The 21,032-nt window shown below is 39.0% G+C and overlaps 1 protein-coding gene and 1 long non-coding RNA gene across 3 annotated transcripts in view; one reads left to right on the top strand and one right to left on the bottom strand.

Moving 5' to 3' along the window:
- Positions 1-4,893: 4,893 nt before the first annotated feature.
- LOC116216503 (uncharacterized) lies at positions 4,894-10,917 on the bottom strand. The gene is made up of 2 exons (XR_014882385.1): positions 10,510-10,917; positions 4,894-9,078 (listed from the first exon to the last, which is right to left on the bottom strand). It is a non-coding gene; the product is annotated as an uncharacterized LOC116216503 (long non-coding RNA).
- A 16-nt stretch (positions 10,918-10,933) lies between these two features.
- Positions 10,934-21,032, top strand: part of ELP2 (elongator acetyltransferase complex subunit 2) — a 32,517-nt gene continuing 22,418 nt past the window's right edge. The window contains exons 1-6 of one of the 2 annotated variants that reach the window (XM_085220594.1): positions 10,934-11,099; positions 11,180-11,258; positions 12,840-12,925; positions 14,637-14,787; positions 16,030-16,107; positions 17,200-17,264. In XM_085220594.1, the coding sequence (XP_085076720.1) occupies positions 10,968-11,099; positions 11,180-11,258; positions 12,840-12,925; positions 14,637-14,787; positions 16,030-16,107; positions 17,200-17,264 (591 nt within the window). In that variant the 5' untranslated portion in view covers positions 10,934-10,967. The remainder of the gene's footprint in view (positions 11,100-11,179; positions 11,259-12,839; positions 12,926-14,636; positions 14,788-16,029; positions 16,108-17,199; positions 17,265-21,032) is intronic. The other variant, XM_085220595.1, reaches the window with a different exon arrangement.

The raw sequence follows: 21,032 nt of genomic DNA, 5'->3' as shown, positions 1-21,032 counted from the left end.
AGACTGCAATCTTAAGTTGCATTATGCTATTGGACTTCAGGTCACTTAGTGTCTCATGGGATATCCCTGTGCATATCGCTAGCTCCACGGGAGGACAGCAATGTTGTAGCAGGAGAAGCAGAAGTCAGAAATGCAAAATCTTCCACTGTGGTCCCATTTCTACAGAAAGGAAATTGGGAAATGTCCAGGAACTACAGCAGGGATGGAGCATCCATAACTTCCCTGCAGAACCTGTTCCAGCTTCACCACTCTCACAGGAAAGAATGTCTTCTCTATATCTAATCTAAGTTTTGTAGTTTAAAAAGAATCACAAATTCTCAAGGGTTAAAAATGTTGGCATCTCAGAAAAGCAAAATGGAGAATAATTTACACAGGTAGGAGCTGGAGAGTATCTGGAGAAATTGGATCTCATTAAAGCTGCCACCATGGGATGCTGGGGTGTTAAGCAACACAGACAATTTGGAGAGTTCCTTGCTTTCATAGAATCATAGAATGGTTTGGATTGGAAGAGGCCTTTAAGATCACCTTTTCCAAACCCCTGCTATAGGCAGGGACGCCTCCCTCTAGAACAGGTTGCTCAAAGCCCCATGCAGCCTGGCCTTCAGTGCTTCCAGGGAGGGGGCATCCACAACCTCACTGGGCAATCTATTCCAGTGTCTCACCACCCTCATGGTAAAGAATTTCTTCCTAATATCTAGTTTTAATCCACCCTCTTCCAGGGTACCATTTTCAACACCAATCTCTGAGGAATACAACTCATCAAAATATTTTAGAGTGAGCTTTTGTTCTCTCGGTAAATACAAAATGCTGTTTGGTAACAGAACCAAACTCAGCCAGATTTTCAAGATGGAAAGCATTTGTCATGGACTGATAGAAGCAAGAGACTAACTAAGTATTTGCTCAGGCATAAAAAAAGGTTGATAATCTGGAATAAATTATTGTCTGTAAAGAAGTCAAAATGGGGAATATTTAAAAAAAAAAAAGAAGTAAGTAGGATAGGAGATGAGGAAATAAATACTATATCATGAAAAAAATTGAGGCTACCAGAGGGCAGAATATGAAGAATAGGTCACGGCTATGCTTTACTTGGTATCTCACCTTTCAAAATTTTGCATGGAATTTAAAGTGATATATAAGGATACAGAGAGTTTTGTTGAAGGATTTTAAGGAGAAGTTTGGAATCAAAATTTGAGGAAAGAGAACTGTGTGAAAGAATAGGTGATTGGAGAAGACATGCCACGTGTAACAGAGAGCAGAGAGAACAAGACATGAGGATTTCTGTGAGAAAGCATGACGAAGGAATTGCCCATCTAATGCCTGAGTGGAAACAGCAGCTCATGTCCAACAACTCAGCACCTTTGCAAGGGAGGTCACCCCTGGTTTATGATGCTTAACTTGGACTTGGAGCCTGGCTTCATGTTTCAAAGTTGTGAAAACTTCAAACTTCTTCAACATGCCTGTCCTATAACTCAAAAGACAGTTTATCAGACATCTTCTTGTCAGTAGAAGCATAAGCTAACTGAGGCACAAAATGTAAACCTTGAAACAGATTAACTCAGACTCCGAGATTCAAGGGGACTTCTGAGCTGAAACGTGATTCTCCTTTTATGACTAAAGATTGCCATATTGCTTAGCTATGAAGGCTAATTTATTCTGAAGCCATGCATAAGATTTGTTTTGCTGGTGGATGTTATTTAGCTTTCAGTTGTACTCAAAATGAAGCAGATTGTCAGTAATGCAAAATGCACACTACATATGTAATTAGACACCAAAGTAATTTTTAAAGTTTTAAAAGGCCCAAATATGACTCAAGCTAAAGGCAGAATATTCATATGATAAGGTATTTGTAAGAATCGAGGTAGGACATAAAGTAACTACAAAGAAATAAATGAAACTGCAACATCAGAAAGTATGGACAAAACCACAAGTGCCAACCCTACCCTGTGTATTCAAACAAATAGGCTGTTCATGCAAATAACTTCAATAATGTTTTCACTTAGAAGAAAGCAGTGATGTGAAATAATGTAAAAGCCCTGTTAGTCATCCTTTATTTACTAAAGTTTGTTCCGTCATATTGTCAAATTGCATCTAATGATCCCTCTTCAAAAAACAGAATAGCATTCTGGACAACAGGAAACAGCAATATGTGAAATGATATTGTTGAAGAAAGCAGGAAAAAAACACAGTTATTTTATCCAGAAGAAGACGATCTGTCTCTCGTGCTTGGAAAGATCTGGATGCAATTATTTGTCACAAAAGGAAGAGAAGGGAAGGAAGGGAAGGGAAGGGAAGGAAGGGAAGGGAAGGAAGGGAAGGGAAGGGAAGGGAAGGGAAGGGAAGGGAAGGGAAGGGAAGGGAAGGGAAGGGAAGGAAGGGAAGGGAAGGGAAGGAAGGGGAAAGAGCACTCCCCCCCCTCACCCCCCCAAAAAAAATACAGAAAGGAAAAGCTCAGCTCATGAGGCATCCTATCCATTCTTCATATTTTGTGAACACCCACCTAAAATATGTGCCATTATGCCATTTGTTTTTAAAACTGCAGCATTGGAAAAGGCAGATCATACTTCTAAAATTCATTAGGTATTTTTATAATATAATCTGGCTACAGGAAAATATCAAAACTGAATGATGTCATAGTTTACCAGGAATACTGAACACTTGTTCAAGATAGAAATAAAACGCCATTTTCTTTCTCACAGCCTAGAAGCAAGCCTGCAGAAGATGTAAATGGTCAATCTGGCTCTGTGGTTTTATAATTTACCAACCACTATTCTAGCTGTTTTTATACCATATTATAAAGTAAAATGTTAGTTGGTTGTTTTTTTTTGTGTGTTTTTTTTTTTTTTTAAGTTAGTCATTCTTTTTACTAAAAACTCTATAAAGATGACTAATCTGTGTTGCAGTTAGATACAGGCTGTGATAAAAGTCCAAGTAAACAGCACAAAATGGTATTAGCTCCAGAACAAATGTGCCAGTTTCTTTTTCACTTTTCCTTGAGGCTAAAGTCTCATCCTTTCTTGCTCTTCTTATTATTATGCCCCGGTATTCAAAAGGCAGCATTGTGCTACAGGTGACAACACAGTTGATTAAGCTTGCAATGTGTTCACACTATTACAGGCTATCTTGGCATCTGCACTTTTCCTTTTTGCCTGTACGTTGCCAAATCTTGGTGACCTTGGGTTCCTTTCAGTCTTTCAGAGCATTCCTCTGCTAGAGAGTTGTGGTTAAAAAAAAGGAAAGACATCCCCATTAAGAATAAGGTTGCACTGTCTGTCATACATCTTGTGAAAACAGCTGAACTAAAATTTCTTGGCTTCCCAGGGTTCTGAATGCTTCCAGTACAAGTCAGGTAATGAGTAACAACAGGCAAAACATTAGGCAAAATGCCTTTGGGAACAGAATAATGTAAAGCCATTCTCACAAAGTACTAAGCAAGAAACAGAAAAGTAGAAGTTATCTTAGCAGCTCATCTTTGTTTCTTGATTTGTATATATTTTGGGGTGACTTGACAGAAATTGTAAAGGAATGTCTGGGGATAACGCACAGCTCCCCAGCTCAGCATAGCTGGGTTCTGTATGAGGTATATGTGCAAGTCTTTGGCTCACATCTGTCAGTTCTTTTCTTCCCCCCTTATGTAAGCACAACTAACTTACACCATTTAGGAAAGTTGGTATATTCTGAGAAAAGCAAATGTGACAAAAATACCTTGAAGTGGGTCCCAGGGTCTTCCAGCCCACAGCTAGTAGGTTGGCTCCATGCTAGGTTACAAGCAATTTTTAAGTCTCTGTGCACCAGCTCTCTAGCATGGATCCTGAGAGAAGCATGTATAAATGTGAAGAGCTGAGAAAATAGGGTTGAAGAATCTGTCATCTGGGATGTGGAAAACACAGAGCGTGTGTAATGGAGTGCTGGCACAGGTTGTCCACAGGCTGTGGAGTCTCCTCCTTGAAGATCTCCAGAGGCTGCCTGGCCATGGGCCTGAGCACCTTGCTCTGGGTGGCCCTGCTGGAACTGGGCTGGGACCTGGTGGGCACTGCCAGCCTCAGCCGAGCAGTGATTCCTTGAGAAGAAACTGTTCTGTAACAATGTCAGAAAGAAAGACCCTGAGGGATGGTACAGGGGTCTTCCTGGATGTTATCTACAGTTGAATTTGAACAGGGGCACGATAGGCAGTAAGAAAGACTCCTACAGGTCTATCAGCAGCTAAGGAAGGGAAATGTAGACCTGCAGCTGACTGGGGAAAGGACTTGACACTGGCATATCCTCCTTCTCCAAAGCCAATGAGGTCAAAAACTGAGATAGTATTGCTCTTCTGGACCAGGGAGTTGGCCTGGCTACTATGTGAAGATGAATCCATATCTGGTGCAAATAAGGGACAGGAACAGAGGATGTGATGCAGGTTTCCTCATCTGCAGAAGATGGTCTGAATCAAAACAAAAGTTTTGTTGTTGCACTTTATATGGGAATGGAAGAAACATGAGAACTGGGGCTGTAACTATGAAGAATATTACAGTCTAATTTGCCAGTAATTTCTATGTGAAATGACATCATTTTGTGTACTTAAAATAAGGTAAAGATTCACTGCAAGCTTGCCTAATTTTGGTTATGTTGACAGTTAATGCAGCACAACAGGCTCCCTACATATCATTACTGCTGTCTGGGCAAAAGTTCACCTCATATTGCTTCTCACACGTGAATTTCAGTGCGAACTACAGGCTTTTGTTGGCATACACTCCTTTTGCTTGGTTCTTCAATAAAAGCCACATGCTTTTTACTAGCACAGACATTTCTTTTGCCCTCATTTTCTAGACACTCCTACTTCAGTATTCTATTTCTTTATACTCCCCACTGGAAATGTAAGGAAAAATGAAACAAAATAACTTGCATAAAAACATATTAGCTTATAATGCCAGCTTGATTTATTCTGCATGCAATTGTCCAAATGATCAACCAGATACTTCTTTCACGGTTCCTACAATACATTCCTTCATACTTTCCCCATTTCATGGTGTTTTCCTGATGCAAACTTTTTCATTTTTTTCTCTCTTTCATCCAGTGATTCAAATTAACTATGTCACTTGCAGATTAAGCTGAACAAGGCAGGCACAAATCCTCAGAAGTGCTTGGGCAAATGAATAGAAATTAGGTTCCTAAGCCATTTTTGGTGATTTAGACCTTGGTCTTAACATTTCTCTTCACCTCCTCAGCAGCTGTTTAGACAAATCAGACAGGTTTCCTCACATGTGATGGTAACAGACTGAAATGCATGGTTTATGGCTTTCTGCATTTCAAAGGTAGAAAACAAGAATAATAAAATAAGGAAACCTGTTTAATGATTATTTCTGATATTTGATGTCTACTATGTGGCTGTTTAATGTTCTTTTAGCTATGTACATTTACATCTGAAAAACATCTGTGCAATCTCATAATTTTGCATAAAGAAGAATATCGACATGAAATGTACTGGTTGATGCCTTATATTAAAACATTTGATCAGCGTTCAAAGAGCATGTTTTTCAGAACTTTCAAGCACTGGAGAGAGGCTGAATTCCAGCTTTGAGTACAAAGCAGAATTTATCACCTTAAATCTGAACACATACCAAAAAATTCCTGTTCTGTACATTGGAGTTTTCTATATCTGAAATACTTTGACTTACCACTGGGACTTTTTTTCCTCATGTTTAGTCAGTATGATTCTTTTCTAAATCTTTTTTTCATCAACTACTACTATTCAGTCATATTTTTTTTAAGTAATACTTAATGCAATGTGTGGTTGTTGTTTTCTTCTTCTAAATGAGGAAGGAGAGATATGTCAGGGAAATGCTACATATATACAGTAAGTATTTGCAAGATATTTTTCAATAATGTGGAACTATTTCCTATACAAGTTAACACAAAATTTGAGTGCAGAATAGGATTTTTACTAATCCAAATTGGACTTCTGAGTATTCTGGGTTATTCGTTTTCTCTCTCTTTTTTTTTTTTCTGGAATATATTCTTCTTGTAGAGCTTCTGCTTCAAAAACATAATGCATAATCAGTTTGATTATGTGACAAGCTGTTTCATCCTTTTTTCTGTGTTTTCCTTTTTTTTTTTTTTTTTGCCAGGCAATTTTCTAGGTTGTGTTTGCATTACATCTTCCTTTTTAAAAAAAACAGAGATATTTTCAGTGGAATTTCTTTCAGCAAGCAATTACATTCATTGTTTGAAGAGCTAATTTTGATGATATTTCTAAATAATTAGCTTCCTTTTTCTTCAGAAAATCAGAAATATATTTAAGCAGTGGGAATGTAAGGCATTTATAGAATATTTAAAACACATTCTTCAAGAAAACAGGAAATAGTTATCATTAACATTTGTTCAGTTCACTATCTTTCACCAGCATCATTCAACTTTCAGTCTTCAACAAGATGAATTAAAGGAGAAATTATGTCTAAAAACTTATTCCAAACATTTAATATGAACTCTATTCAACTGATAACATCTGCTTTTTTTATCTTGAGATTTGAATTTGAAAAGGATGCCACAGGCTTACATTATACTCAAGATACAGTGGCAAACTTAACTTTTGTTGAATGTAGGACCAACAATTCCAGAATCAATCAACAGCAGTTAAACATGAATCTTAGGAAAATGAAGTCTGAACACAGAATTGTAATGGATCCATTCAGTAACATCAGGAATTACACTTATTCTTGATCACTTTTGGCACTGAGTCTGATATATGTAGGTTCAAGGGAAAGCAATCCCATTAAGAAGTTGGTTAGTAAACCCAAGAATTAGCATTCCACATGCACTGAAGTTCCTTCAGAAGTGGATAACATAGCTGGAAGAGAAGGAAAAGTCTGAATTTGTACTTAAGATCTATATGGCAACTGAATTGTTACTAGGTGTTGCATAGGTATTGCCTGTGAAGATGCCAAATAATTTAAAAATATCTTTATGTTTGGTCACTGCTTCTTATTTATTTTGGCAGTGCTCTGGTTCTGATCTGTCAGTTGAAGCCCTGGCCCTCTAGGAGCCATCAGAAGTGTCCCAACTGTGGAATCCAATTTCCAAAAGTTCTAAATATTTGCAGTCAAGGACAAAGCTGATGGGTCCTGGGCGTGGTTATCCCACCCTCCTGGAAACCACATAGATCTTCCACATTGGTCACTTCCTCACTGAAGAACTACTGCACTTCTGACAGGAAATCGCACCCTGGGAAGAAATTGTAGTTTGGAAGAGGAATACAATAACACTCTTCTGCCTAACAGTGATATTGTAAGGAAAATTATAATACATACAGTTTTCCTGACATTCAGACACTCTGGTAATTGGAATCAGAATAAGATCTATTGCCACAATATAACTAACAATGAGAAAATGAAATGTGAAGAGTGAAGAGTGAAGAGCTTGGTGAAGAGCTGCCTCATTCACCAAGTACTGTTCACCCAGGTTGCTATTGGACAGAAGCAAACTAAAAACTAAAACTAAAAATAGCAGGCAGTAATTTGAGTATGAGGTAACTCTGTTAATGATTACTTCGTAAGGCATGTATACAATGAAGACAAACAAAGATAGGTTAAGTTCAACAACCACAAGAACAACTAGGCTACTAGCTGAAAAGTACTTGGCTTTGCTAGTCTAATAATGCTTAAATCTGTAGAATTAGACTGCATATAATGTAAACTTTAAACCTAACATGATTGCTGCTTTACACAGTATCTTGCAGAATGACCTGTCCATTATTAGATGTGGTGTTGCACCAACTTCAGTTTAATCTACTGAAAATCAGATTTCTTCTCAACATATATTCAGTTAAGAATCCCGCCAGAAGATTTACACCAAAGGGGGGTGGGGAGGAGTGGGAAAGAAAAAATATTTTTATATGTATTTCTGAAATGTGAGGAAGTTATTTTCTGGGAAAGAAAACAGCAAGGGCAGATTTGGATTCAGTAGGGAAACTGATATGAATGAAGAGTGGCAGTTGATAACAAGCCTAGAATACATCCTTTTCCTCCCTTGTAACATCACTGACTGCCAGCACTACTTCCTTACAAAGTGTATGTTCCTAAATACGTGTTGGCTCTGCTACAGTTATATGTCACTCTAAATTTGTCATATGTTATTTTATAGATGTTTCAGTTTTCAGGCATAAGAGAAGACCCTTTAAGAATACACACACACACGCAAAAGCTTCTTGGCTTAGACGAAAGGCTCAACTAGTAAGAATGAGGACTTGGTCAGATGTATGAATTGCTGAAAGTATGGAAGAAAATGGGCATGCTTAGGCTGATCTGAACTGAGATGGCCTCTGCTTGCATTGCTTTTTAATGATTACTCTGCAGTCCTGTTACAGTACTCCCCACAGGACTTGCAAGACCAAATTCTGTGCTGATTTATTCCACTTAGGGGACATCATCAGCAGGAAACATTTCATGTCGCAGAGGAATTCCCAACCCATAGGTGTCTTGGAAAACATTATGCCTATGTCCACAACAGCAGCCAGACCCAGCTTCATTCCCACAACAGCAAACATAACTTCAGCTTTTTGGCAAAGCCTGACCTCTTCCTGCCGGAGCCCTGACTCCAACCTTGTCAGGGAACACTAAAAGGGGGCTGCTGTGCAACTTGGCTGCTGTGTAACCATTCTCCAGATGGCACTTGCCCATTAAAGCATGCTTTAATGACTGGATCCATGCATTTTGTACAGAGACATTTCTTCTCTTAGCAGCCAACATTTCTTGTTGTATCTTGTTTCTCATCAGGGAAAAGCTGTGCCCAGCTGCAACATTTTTGTGTCAGGTTGCCATGCTGCTGCCAGCCATTATCCATGAACATGCAGGCACACTGGGAGAGAAATGCCATGCAGGAGTGTTTTAAGGTCTAGAGGAGTCGGTGTGCAGTGCAGAGGCTGCTTCCCCTGCACACCTGCTTCTTCACCTTCTGCTGCTTCTTTTCCCACTCGACTTCTCTCTGCACAGCCAGGAGAGCTGTCTGCTCCCTCTACCACAGGCTTCCCAGCTTTGCCTGTTCAGAGCAGCTTTAATTATTCCAGGATATTGCAGGCAATCCTTGGGGACAGGAGGCACAGGACATCTGTTGGCAGTCACAGAATCACAGTGTGGTTTGGGTTGGAAGGGCCCTCAAAGCCCACCCATCCCTACCCTCCTGCCATGGGCAGGGCTACTCCTCACCAGCTCAGCTGCCCAGGGCCCCATCCAACCTGGCCTCAAGCGCCTCCAGGGATGGGGCACCACAGCTTCTCTGGGCAGCTGTGCCAGCGCCTCACTGCCCTCTGAGGAAATAATTTTTTTTCCCAAAATCTAACCTAAATTTCCCCTCTTGTAGGTTAAAGCCACCCCCCATCCCCCCCTTGTCCCACCACTATTTTCTCATTTTCTGTTTCAAAGTAATACATTTATATCAAGCTCCAATCTTTCCATTTATTTAGGACAGATACCACGCAAATAACACTAGAATTTTAGATCAGGTTTTTTGTTTGCTTGTTTGATTTTTTGTCTTTTGATCTGTCTTGATTTGGTTTCAATCTCCTGGGCAGAAAGGGCAATAAATATGTGAATAAATCACAAAAGAAAAATGTAATGGATGGAGTTCTTTAATCTGCTATGATCTGTCTTCTGTCTTGAAAACTAGGTGTACTCAGACACATTCAAATCACCCCATTGTACTTCCGCTGTTGCTTAGTTGCAGATTCCTCTGATTTCTACGGCAGTTATCCAGAACATAGTAATAATCTGGAATATTAAACACAGTCTGCAGGCAGTGACTTAGTTTTGTAATTCTTTCTTGCACAGATGTGTCTCTGGGGTGTGTTCAGAGATGGGCAACAAAGCTGGTGAAGGATCTGGAGTACAAGTCTTATGAGGAGCAGCTGATGGAATTGGGATTGTTCAGTTTGGAGAAGTTCAGGAGAGACCTGATGGCTCTCTGTAACTGCCTGAAAGAAGGTTGTAGAGAGATGGTGGGGGGGGGGGTTTGCCCTCTTTTCCCAGGTGATAGCAATAAGATAAGAGATAATGGCCTCAAGCTGTGCCAGGAGAGGTTCTGGCTGGATATTAGGGAAAATCTCTGCTCTGAAAGAGTAGTGATATATTTGGAACAGGCTGCCCAGGGAAGTGGTGGGGTTACCATCCCTGGATGTGTTCAGAACCATGTGGATTTAGCACTGAGGGACACGGTCAGTGGGCATGGTGGGGGTGGGCTGATGTTGAACTAGATGGTCTTAGAGGTCTTTTCCAACCTTAGTGGTTCTATGATTTTGTGACTCGTATTCTCAGATATGACAGGTTAAATCATATTAACATCCATCTCCAGGGACTAAAAGATCTAGAATTCTTTAGGAGCAGGAAGCAATTTCTAACATGCAAAATGTGAAATACTGGGTGGATACTTCACACAAGCATCTGAAATCATTCTTAGAGATGTAATCAGAAGGTGGCAAGCTAATAAACAAATTGCCAAACAAGAAAAAAAAGAAACCTCTGCCCTCCTTGCACCCAATCTCACCTGTGATTAACGTAGCTATCTTCTCTCTGTAAGAAACATGCATTTGTTGAATGAAAGCCTTCAGTCCTAGCAAATCCTTTTTACATATCTGTGCACTCGTTTCGGTGTACAGGCAGCCACACCTGGATGCACACAGTCGAAAGCAAACAGAAACAAAAGGAGAAAAGTTTTAAACTCTCACAATACCGCAGGAACCAGCGAGAGTTTGAAGACAAGCAGAGAAAATAAAAAGAACTTCCTTTTCCCCTTGTGTTTATGCCTCATTTCCATGCCTGCCACCAAACGGGCCAGGGACGACCCAACACTCGACCAGCTCTACGAGGAGCGCCGGCTCGGCTCTCCCGCACGGCCGCAACGCCAGCGCCGCCATCCGCGCAGGCTCGGGGAGGCCACCGCAACATGGCGACGGGTCGTTGCTATAGGAACTGCGCCATGCTGCGCACGTGGCCGCCGGAAAGATGGCGGCGCCCGTCTCCGTTTGCCATGTTGCCTGCTGCGCCAACCGGGTGGGCGGCGGGGCCGTATCCTGGGGCCGTGAGGGGCTCCTCGCCTTTGGCAGCTGTCGAGACGTCATACTTTACCAGCCGGCGGTGAGCGGGGTGGGGAGGCGTGGTGGGGCCGGCCTGGCGGCGGAGTGGCCTAACACCGGGTGTTTCTCCTCATCCTGCAGGCCAGGCGGACGGTGGCGGCGCTCCGCGGGCACGGCGGCAGGGTGAACTGCGTGCGCTGGGCACGGCGGCGGGACGGCGGTGAGTAGGTGGAGTGGGAGGCCTGCGGGGCCCGAGCAGCTTGGTGGTAATTCCAGGTTTTAAAGTTACTGAGTGCAGTTCTTGAAGGCACGTGTTCTTGTCTTTAAGCTTGTAGATAGCTTCCTGAGGAAAGGGAGTGGGGGTGCTGGTCAGACTGCTATTGTATTGTGCCTGTGTTTGTTTTTTTTTTTTGGAGAGAAGTGTTACTAAGCACTAAGGTGAAGCCATTCCTTTTTAGTAATGGTATAAACTGGTATCCTTTCAAATGGTTGCACTTACATGTTTTCATCGCAACTACTTTTTTTTTTCTGTATTATTACTATTGTTTGTGCCTATGTGTGTGTCTTTTCTTGTTGTGTGGTTTTTAAGTAAAACAAATTGTTTTCTGAGAACTTGGCAACATATAGTTATAAAGGTTAGAAGAGAACTCTAAGATCATTTAGTCTAACTGTCAGCCCATCCTTGCCGTGCCCACTGCCAATGTCCCTCAGTGCCCCATCTTCGCGTTCCTTGAACATCTCTGTCCATGGTGACTCCACCACCTCCCTGGGCAGCCTGTGCCTCTGCCTTACCATTCTTTTTGAGAATAAATTTTCCCTAATATCCAATCTGAACCTTTCCAGGTGCAACTTGAGGCTATTCCCTCTTGTCCTATCACTAGTTATGCAGGAGAAGACGCTGGCACCCAACTTCCTACCACCACCTTTCATGTCATGTCATAGAAGGTGATAAGGTCTCCCCTGAGCCTCCTTTTCTCTAGGCCGAACAATCCCAGTTCCCTCAGTTGCTCCCCATAAGACTTGTGCTTTGGACTACGCAACAGCTTTGTTGCCCTTCTCTGAACATGTTCCAGGGCATTGGCATCTTTCTTGTAGTGAGGGGCCCGAAACTAAATGCAGTACTCAAAATACAGCCTCATCAGAGCTGAGCATAGGAGGGATGATCACCTCCCTGCTCCTGCTGGTTGCACTGTCTCTGACACAAGTCAGGATGCTATTGGCCTTCTTGGCCACCTGAGCAGACTTCTGGCTCTTATTCAGCTGAGTGTAGACAGTACTCCCAGATCCTTTTCCTCTATGCAGTTTTTACCTGCCCCAAGTCTGCAGTATTGCATGGAATTGTTGCGAGCAAAATGCAGGACCTGGCACTTAATCTTGTTGAAGCTCATACAGACTGAAATTAAGTTTTCATGTGAAGGTTCATGTTCTGTGGGGTCATAATTTTCTTGCTTTCTTCTTGTTTTATTTATTGGTTCTTTCCTATCCCTCAAAAAGACAAACAGATATTAAATTACTCTGTTGCATTTGAGAATCTTTTCAGAAAGATATCCATCATATTTATATGAACTGTTGAGTATTTCTAAAATTCTTCTCTGTTATTTTGAGTAATTCCTTTGCTCTTGAGCTCTCACGTGCTGTGCAACTTTCATGACTCATACTTTATTTTAATGGGATCTTTGTGTATAATTGATAACTGTGATAAGTAGTTACTTATATAAGTAGTAAACAATTTAACTGCTTTGTGTTGCTGACTGCTGTTACAAAGTAAGAGCTCACAAAAGTTGTGGAATGTGTTTTTTAGCAACTGAAACAGAGTTAGTTTCTGGTGCATCTGATAAAAAGCTCATTCTCTGGGAGTGGAATGGGACAGGAGTTTGGAATGATCAGGTAAGTAGAAATATCCTCCTTTTAAAGCTTTTTTTCCCCCCCCCTTCTTCCTTGTTTTTTTTTGTATACCTCAAATCATCTGTTATTTGTTTTGCCTGTAGTTTTTGTGCCTCTTCATTGTACTATGACTGTTGAAGCTCCATGTGCATCTCCTTCAGACTGTGATACTATATCATGCAATGATTTAATCTAAATGTTTTCTTCTCTTCTGTAGTTAATCTTTTTTGAAATCAGCTAACCAGTCATCATGTGGATTTGTCTAACTTGTCTAAAATATCCTATTTGTCTGATTCTGAGTCTTCAGTTTTCTCCTCATCTTTTCTTTAAACTGCCTTAAAATCTTGATACTCTGAAGTTCATTTTTAGTACATGTTCTCTGTACCCTTCTTTCTATTTTCTTTACATTAATTTTTAGTGGCTTCTGATCCATCTGCATGACAGTATTTATACATAGGCAGTCTGACAAGGATGATACATGAAGTAGGATAGGTATTTAAAAAAATACTTGTGCAACAGTTGATTTCAATCAAAAATATTGATACAAGTAAAAAGGCCTGCTAATTTATTACTCATACTGTAAAAATGGAAGGGAGAAGATAAAGTGTGGCATAACAGACTTCAGAATGAATTGAAATTTAGAAAAAGGTGCAGAATGTAACTTATTTTTGAAATCTTGCTTATTAAGCACTAGCTTGTGAATGGCTTCAGAGGCTATCTCAAACTACTTTAGACTGTGTTTTAAAATGTATGAACATAGTAATGCACTGGGGGAAAGTACCCATACAGTAATCATTATCAGTCTTGTTTATTGGAGGAATGTTTTTGGAAACAAATAATTTCTGTTTCTCATCTGTTGTAACTTTTATATATTGATGTAAAATAATTTACAGATTTATTTAGTAACTTTTTCCATTAATGTGCACAGCCTCATTTAAACATTTGAAAAAGAATGTGACTAAATTTGCACATTTAAATTACAGTTCTATACTAGTGTACATTAAACAAGCAAAGTTCTGTATTGAACCAATTAGAAATGTTACTAGGACTTACTAAGCTATCTTTTGGAAAGTGATGACAATTTGGATAAAAGCTAGACTTCTTTTAGTTTGAGAATTAAAAGCTTCTCATTTTGCTATTTGTATTTACGAAGAGCGGATTACAAAATATTAATTCCCTAAGAAACTTAAGTCTAAATTCAGAGATTTGGGTTTTGTCAGTATTTTAAAGAAGTCTTTGTGTGAAAGCCCATGAAACAGAGCTGCTGTAGCTGCTACTTATTCTATTGTGTTCTCTATTTTGCCTAATTTGCTAAGGTTCTCTGGACTTTTGGGAGATGTCCCGTAGGGCTAGGGGCATGAGAATGAGAAAAAGGAAGAAAAACTGCTCACCCTAACCGAACTTCTGTCATATTTCCAGGCAGCCTCAAGGAAAGGTGAAGTTTCTCTAGTGCACACAAGAGAACTTGTCAAGTTCATGCTCATTACTGCTGTATCCCTTCTCTGTTTTTTATGGAATGTGTTACAGCTTAAGCATAGCTTGGCAGAAGCTCCACCACCATAAATGCAGAATTTGTTTTCAGTACCAAGGGTGGTTGTTTCTTCTTTTTTTTTCCTCCTTTCCTTAAAATGTTTTTAAAAGTTCTCGTGGATAATTTGCTGGAGTTTAATTGTGCTTGTTTGTTTGACTCTGTAAAACTTCCTTATGTTTTCAGCTTGTGAAAAGCGTTCCTCTTGAAGGCCATACTGAAGCTGTTTGTGCTGTGGATGCTATCTACCAGTCAGATGAACCTGATTTAAATCTGTTAATAGCTTCTGCAGCATCTGACTCTACTGTGAGAATCTGGTCTCGACATAATTCAGAAGGTAGGGTTTGTTTTTTTTTCTTTTATATTTAGAGACAATGTTTTATTTTGTTTTTTAATTGAAAGACAACATGCTGGCTTAATAAAAATGATGAATACTCATCCACTGAAGTTCTTGGCTAAATACTGACATCTCCTAATGCAACTACACTGATTTCCCTTCAAGCTTTGGTCAGACTACATTGGTTTTTTGAAAGCTGCTTTGGGTCAAATTTGTTCCTCAGAATGACTTATCTCTGTTTTTTATCAGTGATGATTTGGCTGAACTTAACAGCCTATTTTTGATTTGTATTCAGAATCTGATAATCATTTTTTCTTGTAACATGGGGACAAGCTAGCTCTGTGTGTGCTTATGTGAAATAAAATTACTTTGTAAAATGAAGCTGGAATGAGAAAAGTGAAGTTAAACTTGTTATTACTGACTTGAGTCCAATGAAATACAGGATAGTATAAGCCTTTTGAACTAGGCTTATTGTATGGTCAAAGAGAATAATTAGGATAGATAATCTAGATTTAAAGTGTTACTTGTCAAGTTGTGTTGATTACATCTCTCCCTACTTTCTTTGCTATCTGGTGTACTGAGGATTTCCCATTGGCTTATTGAGAAAAGTAGTTGGGAGTTGCCAGTCTTCAGGCCCATGTTCTAGAAGGCATTTCTCATGCTCCTAAAGGACACCCTGATGTCCTATCCTTTCCTTTTGGTCTTGCTTTTGTGGGTTTCAGAGGCAGAAAAAACAATTTCTTTTTATTTCTACTTCTGTAGGAAAGTTGTTCTGCCATCCTGTTTGTTACTCTGATCTCAGTGGCTCACCAGTTTAATCGCTTCCTAGGATCTCAAGGGTGATGAGAAGAAGGCTGGATTTGCTCCTGTATTTATCTGCTTTTGTAGCAAAGAATTCAGTTTTAGCTTTCTGTGTAGTGAATGCTTTTGCCACTGGATGTAATTTGAAATATTTATTGCTTCTGAAGTGTTACTGGAGGGAGCTGTACTGCTTTAATACTTGATGGAGAATAGTGACTTATGTTGTAATTTGGCTAACTCTGGATGGATTGCCACAAGCCCACAAAAAATGAAATTGAGGATAGTTTTCACTCTAAAAATCAATGGCTTCTGAAAAAAAAGGTCTTGCAGCTCCTTAAAATAAAATTGAATAGGAAATTGTAACTACATAGTATAAAAAGAGATGGCAGTGTAACTGTGGTACGATGAATGAGTTCAACAGTGTATGTTCTCATTTTTCAGTTAAATGCATTGAGGTTCTGCAGTTTGGAAATGGATTTGTTATGGGTGTTTCCTTATCCTTCTTGCCCGGCAGCAATGGTAAGTACAGCAGCGTATCTTGAATATCAGCGCAGGAAAAAATAAAATCTAAAATTTCCCACGTGTGTAGCAGGTTTTCATTTAACCAACTCCTGTGCTATATGTTTTGTTTCCTAGGGAATTAGCTTAAACTTCTGCCTGTACTCAAAGACTTCAGCTGAATTTTTCTAGGCAATTAGAATAATACTGGCTGACTGGCATTTTCAAAGTAGTGCTCAAAATTCATTTGTTAAAGTACTGTTAATGACTTTTTTTTAAATGAAGTAGCTGACTTTAGTGAAACTCGGAGTTTTGTTATCTGCCCTTACTTCAGAAATACAATTGTCTAGCCCTGGTAACTCATTTCTTCATAATTATTTAATTTGTTCCTTTTCTTTTACTATTCCAATCCCTTGCAATACTACTTCGTCTTTAAGATCTAAAAGGACCGGAGCAAGTGTTAACTATTTTTCTCCAGCATCTTCTGTCTGCCTTCTTGCATTTTTCCCTCAGTCTTAACTTTGTTGTGCTCGAGTCAACAAACATATGTTTTTTTGCTTGCTTCCTAGATAGCTTCTGCAAGCTATCTACTGCTCAAAGCTTGAGTAGACATGTAACAATGCTTTCATATTCTTACATGTAGTAAGTCTGTCTTCGTTCTTATTTGCTGTATAATAATTGTGTCCATCCATTTATTCATTTCAGTTGATCAAGGACTCAAACTGTTTTAGTTGTGAGTCATTTTGTTTTGCTATTCAGTTGTTTCGTATTTAGAGCAAATGCTGTTTATTTGTATTAACTTCATTGCTATCAACACAAATCTCTGATGCTTGAGCTTTCTGGAGATGTGTTAGCATGAAGAAAACTATTCAAATTAAACATCTGTCGATATTATTATGTGCCAAAAGAACTTCTGAGCTTTGTGTTCCTGAAATACCAGATTTTCTTTCTTACAATATTAGTTATCTGATTTAGAATACATTAAAAAAATGGTATCTGGGCCCACTGTACATTTGTATTATTTTATTACTTTTTCTTATTTATGTTATTTCTCATATCCTAACACTAAATTTTGTAAATTTAGTAATGAAGACTTTTTTTCCTCATTTTTAGTACCAATACTGGCTTGTGGTGGTGATGACTGCAAAATAAATTTGTTTATACAGCAGAATGGTCAGGTAATTACAGCTTTTTGTCTCTTGCTTAGAACATTACACAGTGCCTCTTCTCATATGTATCTTTTTTTTTTTTTTTAAATTCTTCAGTAACTATTATCTGTCTCCAGATAACAATCGTACACAACCACCTCTGTTCAAATAATTCATTCATTTTCTAGGTAATGATGAAATGCTTGTACAGAATGTTCAACCTGGGTCCAGTAAAAGTGTTTTTCCTTCTAATATTTCCCTATGTGAAGAAGCCTGTAGTTTTTGTTCCCACTGACAAGGAATAGCTATGAGTGTCCCTGATTACTCAGTATCCATGCGCTGAGTGTTTCATATGGAAATGTTTTTTTTTCAGTCTGTGAATTGTTGCAGTAAAGCTGATATTTCCATCTTTAGAATTGTATTTTTGTTGTTAAGTATGCTGTTTGTGCTGGATGTTTCTGAATGACTAAATGAGTATTTGAAATGATATCTGATATTCTCTTGGCATACACATTTTTCATGTATTACTTGGAAGCTGACAATACTTAGTCTTCCTTATAGTTAAGTGTTCCTTCTGGTGCACTACAAATGAATTATCCTCTTGCATCTGTTCAGCAGTTTTGTTAGACCCTAAAGAATGTGTTGCATAACTGTCTTCCAAATCAGAGGTCAGTGACTCTTCTTTCTTCTTATTGGTCCCATTAAAAAAAGTTGAACAACCAGGGACCCTCCTCCGAGGCAGGAATGAACTTACCAATCAAAAACCTTAACTGAAACCAACATAAATAGGAACCACTCATTTTTCTGCTCAAATACAGTCCCCCAGGATTTTTGAAGAATAGGCCTTTTCAGGCAGATTAAGCTTCCTATAGATTATTCTGCCTGTTCAGGCAGTCATATACAAGAAGACTTACTTTTTGTCAATAAAATAAGTGCTTCATCCTTTTATTTCTTGTGTTCAATGATATCTTTACTGCTAACCAGGAAAATGGAGTCAGTTTCTAAGTTTTTTTCTTTTCTTTTTCCCCAGTGTGTAGCTTATGAGTTAAATCAGTTTAATGGCATTCTCTAACTAGCAATGGCAGAACGCCACTCATAATTCTCAGTGCGTAGTAGTGCTAAAGAAAGACACGTGCACCAGGTGTTGTGCAGCTAATTTTTGTATTTACAATCTGCATCTTGTTTTTTTTTTTGGATGGCTCAGATTAGCAAACAATATGCAGTTTAGCTGTCCAAAATATTTATAGATACAGACCTTATTTTGCCGGTTGCTGTATGCTTTTTGAGGATAACAGCATTCTTAACTGCAGTCTGTGGATGGATCGAGGAAGGTAACTGAAATAAGTTAAATCTTCAGCTTCATGTAAGCAAGTTTATACTGCTGTCATTTTTGGATGTAGGGAACATTATTCATGTAAAAGGTGTGGAATTCTGTGTTGACTTTTTTGTTTTCTTTTTCCCTTCACACCTTCAATTCTATGAAGTATTTTCACATACCAGCTACCTTGGCAGAGATGGAATTTAGAGTCAGTCTCTGTCCCTCTCTCTCTCAGTGAGATGAGGCTTCTGTTTGGTGTCTTAACTTTCTGAAACGTGACTGTTGTGACGTACTGTGAAAAGTACATATTTGATTCCATGTAGATTAAAAATGCCTGTATGGTACACTACAGCTATTAACACAATGAAAACATCCTTGGAGTTTCCTGCCGTAAATTCCTTCCTAGCTGCTAAACGGAGATTCTCCTCTTCAGTCAGATTCTCTCAGATCTGCTGACATCTTTTATGGTTTCTGCCATAAAAGCTCTTTTTTTAGAGTTATTTGAAGGAAGTGTTGTTATTGTCCTGCCACTTTTCAGCAGAACTTGATGTTGGAGAGAAGTTAAACCTGAACTTCTACATTCTTCCTTATGGTAAGGTCCCATAGCTCAGCTCTGTAATTTTTAGAAATCTTAAGTAAGACTATGAGTGCAAAGGTAGAATATGAGTTGGCAATGGGACATACTACAACAATGCCATCAGAGTTTCATTAATCAGAGGAAGGGTGAGACATCTTCAGGTTATTTTTTTTTAGCTGAGTCAGGCTGCTTTTTGGGTAATCTCATGAATTTGACAGCTGAAATATCATTATTTGTAAGCTTGATTTTTGAAATGGGGTGGACAAACTTTAAGATCCTCTATTTGGACATCCCTTAGAGTGTTTAGTAGAAAGAAAACAATTTCTTTGCTTTTCTGTGTTCCTGAAAGAGGCTACTGATTTATAAAAGTACTTAGGGTAAAATCTTTCAGAAATCATTTTATGTCTTCCTGATTGAGATGTTATGGTCCTGTGAAGGGGAAGCAAAGCAAACCTTGCTATCAAAATAGAGCTTTAAAACGATGCCCATATGTTGAGCTTGGCTGTTGTAAGAAAATTTGATTGTGTATATTTAGTGTTTTCCCTCAAATAATTTGCTTTGGTTGAAAAGCGAAGTAAGAGAACCAAAGATAATTTGGCCTCTTTCTAATTCTAAGAAGATTGTCAGCTGGATAGAGGAGATAAATCACATCTACTGTCTGGCAAAGAAAGACTTGGACCTCTGCAGCCTCTTATACCACCACTGGGCACTACTGAAAAGAGGCTGCCCTTGTCTTCTTTGCACCCTCTCTTACGGTACTTGTATACAACTGAGGTTTCCTTGAGCCTCCTGTTCTGTCCCAGCTCTCTCGGCCTTTTCTCTCTGAAGAGGTGCACCAGTCCCTTAATCATCTTTGTTATCCATTGTTGGGCTCTGTCTAGGAGTTCCATGTCTTTCTTCTACTTAGGAGCTCAGAACTGGACATAGTTCTCCAGGTGTAGCTTCACTGGTTCTGAGTAGAGTGAAGGGATCACCCCCGTGAATCTGCTCACCATACTTTGCCTAATGCAGCCCAGAATACCATTAGCTTTCTTAGAGGCAAGGGCATACTGGTAATTTATGTTCATTTGGTGTCCACCAGGACCCCCAGGTCCTTTCTGGTTGAGCACATTCTGGAGCCTGGGGCTATTCCTCTCCAGACTTTGCACTTTTCCCTTTTGACATTATTGAAGTACCTGTCAGCCCTTTCCTCTGGTCTGTAAAATGGGAGTATTCCACCTGTTACAAATAAAAGTATACTACTAATGAAATTTGTCAAAGGGTAATCTGGACTATGTCATTGTCACTGTGAATCTCAACTGTGTTGGGACTATGTTTATGAAGGGGTATCTATCCACAGATACAGTTCTTAAAGTACAGCACCCTTTGAAACTTAGTTAATAAACTTGAGAGGTAGGGAATGTTTCTGGTCCCTTATGTAATTCTTATGGTATCATATTCAAAGTTAATTATGGAAATAAATTTGACACGTCTGTATTTTTTATGCTCGATCTTTACCTGTATTCATTTTTTTTTTGCATCATCTGAAGCTGCATCTGCTTTGCATCATTATTTACTGTGTCATCTGCATTGTGTTGTTGTTTGTTTACCATTATAAGCACAATTTATTTAAAATAAATAAATAACAAGCAATCAATATCATAGAGAGTCTGTAGCATGTTGGAGGTGAGCTCCTTCAATTCTCATGCTTTTCTGCTGGTACATGGGAAGTGGCATAGTGGAATGTGTTCATGCAATGATAACAAAACCAGGAAAGCCTATTTAGAATATGTCAGTAAATAACAATATTTAATAGCAGCTTCTTTTTTTTCTATTTCAAATAATAGAAACTGTAAATATAAACAAACTTGACAGCTAATTGACCTTATGTGCATAGTAATTGAGTGCATTTTTGTATGATGTA

The sequence above is a fragment of the Meleagris gallopavo genome, chromosome 3, assembly GCF_905368555.1.
Source record: "Meleagris gallopavo chromosome 3, MGAL_WU_HG_1.1, whole genome shotgun sequence".
In the NCBI taxonomy this organism is placed as follows: Eukaryota; Metazoa; Chordata; class Aves; order Galliformes; family Phasianidae; genus Meleagris; species Meleagris gallopavo.
Note: the sequence above shows the minus strand (reverse complement) of the source record. Positions and strands in the feature narration are given on the sequence as shown.